The following is an 8,557-nucleotide window of genomic DNA, read 5'->3' on the forward strand; positions in this document are numbered from 1 at the left end:
AATCAATGAATTTTGACTCTGTTGACTATAGTTGACCAGCAATATCACCATCAATTGCCACACACACCACATCTTCAAGGAGCACAACTCCATGTTATGACATCAACTACCAACTCAGTAGTCCATGCCATATGAACATATTGCACCAAATCCCTATCTCCCCAAGGAATGGTAGGAAGTTGTTATCAGAGGTGGTCATATTATCTACAGTTGCAAAGGACATGGAAAACATCCTCAACTTGGGAAAAGTTGCAAACTTGGCAAAGGTGAAGATAAACTCAAAGCCCATCTCAACATAGGTGGTGCTTATCACATCTGTATGTGGCAACATTGACCTTAGACCAACTCGGCCATCTCAACTTCTTGTTTAATATTAATCTCGTGCCAACTTTCACGTAAATTTATTCATCGTGACAAAATTTGTAACAAAGATACAAAGATCTTGTCATGGAAAGCTTGTGTCAATCCTGTGATGGATGGGTTTGCGACCAGTCGGAGCGTTTCTCTCCGGCTCAACATTTATCATCTCGTTCTTGTCACCACGATTGATCGCGAGCGTGTGCGGAAATACCGATCCCTCACCAGCAGAGAGGGAATCCGGGAACAAAGATGGAGCTGGATGCCCGTTCCTGATCATCGCTTTCTGGCAGGCCAAAGACGAGGAGAGCTCTTGAGGCGGTGGAGGAGTGGGACCAGCGAAGCCATTGTAATGGGGATCACAGTAATCATCAAACATGGGACCGATGCTTTGTGGAGCCGGAGACGCACCGATTTGCCCCGCGTCGTCCTTCGCAATGCTGCCCTGGTACTGCTTTGGGTCGGATACGGTGCCGCTTGGAACTTCTCTTGGCTCATGCTTCACAAGCTCAGCGCCGGTTTGAAACAACTTTCTGGGCACTCCTCGCTCCTGATGGAGGCAAAATCGTTTAACACAGAGCCATTCCCTGGTTAGAAGACAGAAAAGAGAGATTTATCATTGAAAGCCTTGCCTTGGGACCAAGAAGAGAGCGATCGAGCGATGCAGTCGCAGTGGAAGCGGTCGCAATAGAAGCGCCCAGAAGCAGCATTGAGACGATACTGACAATCGTGAACATCTTTCTCCGGCCATGATCATCAGAAAGAGAATGAGAAGGAAAAAAAATCTCTCTAGCAAGCGGTGTTTAGCATGGCTGCTTGGAGAAAAGCCACTTGTGTGTGCTTCACGTCGATTATCTTCGACCATGGATTGATCTCAGTCGCTCAGGATAGTTTGGGAGAGCTCAAGATCTGATGAACAACATGCTATTTCTCCCTCATGAGGCTCCAGCCAGAAGCTCCGTCGCCATATCCTTAGAGCAATGTTGTCCAAATTGCTATTACTGTAGGGATTCACGACATTAAATACTCTCCGTTTGCTTCGGGGTTTGGATCTTGCCCTAAGAAATCAGCATAAAGTTGACAAAGAATTCTTGAGTTCAGACTTGAATGCGCGTTCTGAATGCTGCCTGGGTTGTCCAGTCCAATTGCGCGTTCTGACATGTGGATAATGCTCCAGCGATATCAACGTGCATGCTACCGCTTTACAAATGTACTTCCAATGGATCCTAAGTTATATCTCAACCAGAACACGATCCATATAAAGAAGGATACAATAGAATTATGAAATCAAAGTTCTCTCCCGAGTACAAATCAATCATGGAGCTACCCAAAGTCCACTCAAATCACAATGCAGCTAAGTATGTACCAAGAACATAGAAAAGTGCAAGTGTGTATGTGTGTCTAGTGTGCGTGAGGAGAGAGCAAAAATTGAATGATATACCTGAGAGGTGGTACCACCACCATCACCACCAAAGAGAATTTCCATTTCCATCCATCTCCTCCCTGTGATCCATCCCCAAAATCTCCAAAAGAATCGGACACTACCAAAGAAGAGCAAAGCCCACAATCGAGCTCCCTAGCAGCAGTGTCGAGGCAAGAATTCGAGGAGCGCTGGATTGGTCCGAGGCAGATCCAGGCGACCTGGTGGATGCGGGAGTGGCAGCCGCGAGACCGGGAGCCGGGGCAAGGATCGGTGCTGGAGCCACTGGAACTGGCGCTGGAGCTGGGACCGTGCCTGGCGGAGGAGCTGGGGTGGGAGCTTGCGGAAGAACTCCATTGGGAGTGAGTGGCTTGTCCACCTCCACAATGCTGAGGTTGTAGCCGATCTGCTTGACGCTCTTGACGATGGTGGTGTTGGATCCGGACATGACGATGTCGAGGCCGGCCTTGGTGTTGGTGAGATTGGCCGTGCCGTCCTGCCCGGGGGCCTTGCCGGTGGTCTGGTAGAGCGACGTGATCTGCTGATCCTCGTTCTTCACGGCGGGATTGATGTATGTGAGGAAGATGTGGACGCGGATGATGTCGATGAGCTGCTTCTCAGTGGCGGTCTGGCCCAGGCTGCCGCGGAGCTGATCGATCTTGGAGTTGGGAATAACAGCGACGGTGATGGAGTTTCTGGTGTTGACGTCGCTGGCGAGGCCGGATTTCGTGAGCAAATCGTTGAACTCGGAGTAGTCGGGTTCTTTCTGGAGCTCCTCGGTGACGTTGAATGCCGCGGCGGTGGCCGCGACGGCGAGGAGAAGCGCCATAGCTAGCGGGATCTTCATCTTGCCGAAATCTGGGAAAAAGAAGAGCGCGGGGGTGAGAAATCCTCGAAATCTGGCCGGGGAATCACGAAATCTAAGCTACATTCTGGCTAGAACGCTGGAAGGGCTCCAGATCTAACCTGCATTGCTTGCAATGCAGGAGATTTGGAGGGATTTCCCAACAGCGAGAGATTACCAGATACAAGGAGACCGGAATATCGATCGATGCGCGCCGCGGAGCCGAAGAGATCCAAGTGAAGCGATAGTGCAACCCCTGCTCCTGGCTATTAAAACCCCCAAGCTCAAGAACACACGCCCTAGAAATAATAAAGTAAAGCCGACGTGTCAATTACGCTGCCGACGTGGAGGCCGTTTGCCCTGGCACGTCAGCGAATATTCGCGAATGTGTGGTGGGACGTCCACTTTGTAACCACCTAACGCTGGTGAGAATTTTTTCTCACTGGGCCAGGCTGGCATATGTTAGCTGGTCGTGACACATCCGCACGCCATTTCGACTGGGGCCCTTATATGGCGCCCTCACATTCTTTGGAGTGTCCATTCCATCCACCGGCCGCCGGGGTGAAAGGTATCGAACCGCGGACCTCTTTGCCTGGCCGGGGGATCGAGCCCGTGACCGGATCGAGAATCGACGGGCGGATGTGGTGGTGGAATCGGACGGCGATGTGGTGTGCCAGGTCACGCGCGTACTGCTCAATGCTGAGTGGAGACAAGCTGCGGGAGAGGGAGGAGGCCTAGGTAGAGGAGAGACTATGGCGGAGCACACGAGAGGTTCTAGGGTTTGATTTATTCGGGAATGGCGACGGCGAATGGCGATGCGTCGACGCTAGCGGCGGCGGCGGCGGCGGCGGCCCCGGGCGCCATCGCCCCGGCCAGCGCCGAGGATGTGGCGCTCAAGAAGAACACGGATTGCGTCTACTTCCTGGCATCGCCGCTCACTTGCAAGAAGGTATTGCGATCGATCGGGGCGAGAGTAGAGGCTTTCTGCAGTTAGGGTTTAGTGTTTTTCTGGCTGCTGGCTGGCAGCAGCCAGATCTGCCGAGCTCGAGCTGACAGGCAGCGCGTGATTTGTTTTTGCAGGGGGAAGAATGCGAGTTTAGACACAGTGAGACTGCGAGGATCAACCCCCGCGACTGCTGGTACTGGGTATCGGGGAGCTGCTTGAATCGGGATTGTCCATTTAGGCATCCGGTAAGAACTGTAGAGCTCTTGGCATCATAGCTTTAAGTGATTTTGTCCTTGTTGTTCTCTCCAGCCTTTGGAAGCTGGAAATCCGACTCCTGGACAGCAGCAGCCCGCGAGCAACAAAGGACGAACGCCGTGCTACTTTTTCATCCAAGGATACTGTGCGAAAGGCGATCGATGTCCCTTCTTGCACGGTGTTCCTAAGCTGACCACGACTGCTCCTCCAGAGCTCGAAGTTCCTCCAAGGTCGGAAGCTGCCATTCCATCTAAGCCGTCTTTGACAGCACAAAAGCCATCGGTGGACATACAACTGCAGGCAATAGCAGCAGTGCCGGAAGCGAGGCCAGCGCCACCTTCTCAAGTTGCAAAGCCAGCGGCAGTTTTTCAGCTTGCAAAGCCAGCGGCAGCAGCTACTCAGGTTGCAAAGCCGGCAGCTTCTCAGGTTGCGAAGCCAGCACCACCACCGCAAATAGCGAAGCCGGTTGTGAAGCCATCACCGCCAGCTCAAGTTGCGAAGCCAGCACCATCTCATGTTGATCGGTCCACTGGCTATACCCCGGCAGAGAATGTTGATCGATACACGAGAGAGCCTACTGGTTACACTCCGGCAGAGAATGGCAACGGTGTAGCAGGCAGATCGAGAAGCGTTGCAGCTGAGCCGGAAGAGAGCGCGGAGCCTGTGTCGAGTACGCACGAGGACGATGATCTTCTCATGACGACTTCAAGAGCAGAGAATGGCACTCGAGACCCGGAAGAACGTTGGGAAGAGTCTTCGCCTGGGTTTGATGTGCTCGTAGACGACGGGCCAGAGGAGTCGGAGTTCCTCCACGGGAACAATGACGAAACAGGCGATCGTTTCGACGACGACTACGAGTTTCAGTACTCCGAGATGTACAACCAGACTGGCGGATTCGAGTCGGGACCTCCACTATACGAGCGTGAAAGCTATGATCGCATCCGGCATGAGAACGGGAGGTTCGAGCAGGGGGAGTACACTGACTACGACGCTCCCTACGACCGGATGGACTTCGATCGTCCGCCGCTGCTGGACAACCCGGAGCGTGATTATTTCCGACAAACAAGACAAGTTCGGACACAGTCCATCAAGGAGAGGCTACGGTTCAACCATCAAGACCCACGGCCGTTTCTCGACAATGGTGATCTGCGAAACGTTCTCGAGCGGCGGCGGAGGCTGGATGTTTACCCGGGTCGAGAAGGCGATGACAGGTTTCCCAGGGAGTTTACAGACCGGGAGAGGCATCGCGACGACTTTTCCAGGGGTCGGGAGCGCGACAGGGCTCAGAACTACTTCCACCAGGCTAGACTTAACAGCAGCAGCGGCAGGAGATCATCGAGGGAGAGAAGTAACGAGCGCTTCCACCACCGGCATCCTCCTCCCGACGCTTTCATGTACAGGGGTGGTGGTCAGATCGATCGTAGGCCTGTGAAGGATGCATCTCCTCCGGGCTACGAGGCGAGGAACTTTGGCCTGGGCTTCAGCCGAAGAACAGGCGGGGAGGAGCCATCGGACTTCGCGGCACCGAAGAGCCTGGCTCAGATCCGGGCCGAGAAGAGGAAGCTCGACGGGGAGGAGGTGGCGATGGTGAGCTCCTCCAAGCGCAGCTACATCTCCAGGGAGTCGAAGTTCCATGGCGGCGAGCTCAACGGTGGCGGGGACGATGGTGATCAACACTTTGAAGGTCCCAAGCCGCTCCACGAGATTCTCAAGGACAAGCGCAGGGAGGAATTCTCGCAGCTCCGGCGCCATGACGAGAGCGTGATCGTGGCGAGCGATGAGCGAGAAGAGCGAGACAGCCGCGCCAATGGAGTGGCCAACCATCATGTACACGCTGACAAGATCACTACTACCACCGTGACTGCTCGAGAGGAGAGTGACGATGACGAAGACGATGACGACGACGATTTCGCGAAGAAGCTAGGCGGATACTTCTCGTAACTCTGATTTCTCTGATCGATCGAACAAAAAGGTCTGGATTGACACTTCGATGCGATCCTCTTCCTCTAATGGCTCTAAGCTAGCCACTGTTTTCTCAAGTTCCTGTTTAGACAGGACCCCGTCCTTGACGATGAACAGGCGGCTAGAAATCTTCCCGAGTTTTACCAGTGCTTGATGACAGTGGCTCCACTGGCAATCGCTCGCAAGTGCATATCTCGATCATGAATCCATCGGGGTCGTGGAAGAAGATCTGCTCCACTTCGATCCCTCGCTCCTGGACGATGCGTTTCTCGTATTTGATCCCAGCGTCTCCCAGCCTCTTCTGGACGAGAGCTAGATCCTCGCACTGGACAATGTGGATGGATTGTTACAAGAGAAGAGATTTTCTTTTTTTCTTTCGCGTACCTGGAAGGAGATGTGATCGTCGCGAGGATTGATTGAGTGTTCTTGCGGAGGCCCCGCATTTTCTTGCTGGAGCAAATGGATTCCAATACCATAGTTGTACAACCTGGACGATCAATCCGTAGCGAAAAAAATCGATAGCGCAATCGATACAGAGTGGGAAAAGAGGGAGGAGGGATGCTCTTACCAGGCGCCGCGGACCTCGAGAGCGTTCGGGCGCTTGACGGGCACGAACCCTAATACATCGACGTAGAACTTGAGCGATTCTTGGATGTCGCGGCAGTTGCGCGAGAGATGATTCACGGAGGAGAGCGGCAGCGGCTGTGGATTCTGGAGCGATTCCGCGCCGCCGCCGCCATGGGCGCTGCTCGCGTTTTGGATCATAGGAAACGAATGAAGGGAAACAAAAAGAGCGTACGCTTCCGGGCAGAGAGAAACCCAACGTTGATATAACAAGTGGCGGCGGAGATCCACGTGTCTGACACGTGTCCACTTACCGACTCATTGCTAGATTGTGATCTCCTTGCTGCTGCCGGGGTTTGAACCGGCGACCTTGTTGTCCTAGGGATTAGGGTTTGCGGGAAGAAGGGAAGAAATGGCGGTGCTGGTAGCGAAGAGGACGAGCGCGGATGTGGAGATGGCGCACGGCTTCAAGGAGCATGCGACATGGAGCCCCTACGAGAACAATGGCGGGTGAGTGATCTTGGATCGCGCTTTGCTTCCTGTGGCGAGATTATCACGGATTTTCGCAGGACTTGCGTCGCGATTGCTGGATCGGATTATTGCATCGTCGCAGCTGACACGAGATTGTCGCTTGGCTACAGCATACTGACCAGAGGCCATTCTAAGCTGTTTAAGCTGTAAGTTTTTCTTTAGTGACTTTGGAAACAAAATGTGATTTTTCTTTCCTGTCTTTCGCAGCTCAGACACTGCGGTCATGGCTTCCTCTGGCTTCCAGGCGGATGTGAGAACTCTGCAAAAGAATCTAGAAGCCCGGCAAAAGGTTCGATCCTCTTTGTTTCCGGATTTTCGCCTTAGACCGCTGTTTTTTATTTGCTTCTCTTGAAACAGGGTTACTACCATCAGCACGGGAAACCAATGTCTTGCCCAGCGATGGCGCAGCTCCTGTCGAACACCCTCTATTACAAACGCTTCTTTCCATACTACAGTTTCAACGTTCTTGGTGGTCTAGACACCGAAGGTACGTGTGGAAGAGAGCATCAAAGTCTAAATCTTTGTGGAGGCTTGTAGGCAAGGGATGCGTCTACACTTATGACGCTGTTGGTTCTTACGAGCGGACAGGATATAGTACCCAGGGAAGCGGTGCAGAGTTGATAATGCCGATTCTGGATAACCAGCTCAAGTCTGCCAGTCCTCTCCTTTATCCTCCAAGGGTGACAAATCCTTTGCGATTCATTCTTCTCTGTTGCTGACTGCCGGGAGCTTACAGGAAACGGCAACGCCCCTTACGGAACAAGAGGCTCTGGAAATTGTCAAGGACACTTTCGCTTCGGCTACCGAGCGCCAGATCTACACCGTTCGTATTGCTTTTTCTGTGTATCGAGCTTGAAACTCAACGCAAACGTGTGTGGTGTTGCAGGGAGATGGACTCGAGATTGTGGTCATCAACAAGGATGGAATACACAAGGAGTATTTAGACCTCAAGAAAGACTAGGCACTCTCTTTGCAGGAGCTATGTATAACTTCGATTCTTATGGACAATTGTTTCATTTCCTCTCGTTCTCTCTCATCAGATTGATCACACTGAAAGAAAAGTAAAATCTTATGATCGCAGCTCCATGTTGGGCAGCTGAGAAAATTGGTAGTGGTTTATACTAGTGCCTAAAGTGTCCCGTGCCTCTTAAGACTTCGTATCATTTTAGTAAGTCCATTGTTCATCTTATAAATGCCTTCTTCAAGACTATTTTATGAATGCGACAAGATCACTCGGGAGTGTTGACACATGCACTGGTCAATCCACCGTAATTCCTGAGTGTGAACTTCTCATGGTTTCTTTTGGAGAACTTCATTTCTCGGTTCCAATTCTCAGTACCTTTGATATCTTTCTATCGACTTTGTGAATGAATGTGGACCACCTTCCCTTTGAGAGCAATAAAATATAGTGCATAGAATTTTGCTGCCCATCTTGAATGTCAAGAAACCTTGAAACATAGTTTGAAACGCTTGTGCAAATCCGATATCATTTTACGATTCTAAAGATCAAATATACAAAATCTTTCACAGTTAATTAGAGCATTCTTTAAGGTAATCAATAAAAGTGCGTTTATTTTGAAATTAGTTTTTGCTAAGCTGGAAATTAATTTATCAGCCATTTTCATCTTCGTTATGAGAAAGTATACTAAACGCTTGACCGGATCCGTGTACAGTCTAT

At 51.6% G+C, this 8,557-nt stretch overlaps 4 protein-coding genes across 4 annotated transcripts; 2 read left to right on the plus strand and 2 right to left on the minus strand.

Moving 5' to 3' along the window:
- Positions 1-1,616: 1,616 nt before the first annotated feature.
- LOC9635100 (fasciclin-like arabinogalactan protein 3) lies at positions 1,617-2,914 on the minus strand. The gene is made up of 2 exons (XM_024664893.1): positions 2,800-2,914; positions 1,617-2,635 (listed from the first exon to the last, which is right to left on the minus strand). The coding sequence occupies exon 2, from the start codon at positions 2,622-2,624 to the stop codon at positions 1,899-1,901; it is 726 nt and encodes a 241-aa protein (XP_024520661.1). The 5' UTR covers positions 2,625-2,635; positions 2,800-2,914; the 3' UTR covers positions 1,617-1,898.
- Positions 2,915-3,264: 350 nt separating this feature from the next.
- LOC9635101 (zinc finger CCCH domain-containing protein 32) lies at positions 3,265-5,925 on the plus strand. The gene is made up of 3 exons (XM_002991094.2): positions 3,265-3,570; positions 3,702-3,812; positions 3,877-5,925. Exons 1-3 carry the CDS (start codon positions 3,418-3,420, stop codon positions 5,761-5,763), a joined length of 2,151 nt encoding a protein of 716 aa, XP_002991140.1. The 5' UTR covers positions 3,265-3,417; the 3' UTR covers positions 5,764-5,925.
- Positions 5,761-6,618, minus strand: LOC9635076. The gene is made up of 3 exons (XM_002991121.2): positions 6,353-6,618; positions 6,169-6,271; positions 5,761-6,109 (listed from the first exon to the last, which is right to left on the minus strand). Exons 1-3 carry the CDS (start codon positions 6,547-6,549, stop codon positions 5,906-5,908), a joined length of 504 nt encoding a protein of 167 aa, XP_002991167.1. The 5' UTR covers positions 6,550-6,618; the 3' UTR covers positions 5,761-5,905.
- Positions 6,619-6,706: 88 nt separating this feature from the next.
- On the plus strand, positions 6,707-7,913 carry LOC9635102 (proteasome subunit beta type-1). Its single transcript, XM_002991095.2, has 7 exons — positions 6,707-6,858; positions 6,918-7,025; positions 7,087-7,168; positions 7,237-7,366; positions 7,417-7,559; positions 7,616-7,702; positions 7,766-7,913. Exons 1-7 carry the CDS (start codon positions 6,761-6,763, stop codon positions 7,838-7,840), a joined length of 723 nt encoding a protein of 240 aa, XP_002991141.2. The 5' UTR covers positions 6,707-6,760; the 3' UTR covers positions 7,841-7,913.
- The last annotated feature ends 644 nt before the right edge of the window (positions 7,914-8,557 follow it).

This window comes from Selaginella moellendorffii, unplaced genomic scaffold, assembly GCF_000143415.4.
Source record: "Selaginella moellendorffii unplaced genomic scaffold, v1.0 SELMOscaffold_115, whole genome shotgun sequence".
NCBI classification, from domain to species: Eukaryota; Viridiplantae; Streptophyta; class Lycopodiopsida; order Selaginellales; family Selaginellaceae; genus Selaginella; species Selaginella moellendorffii.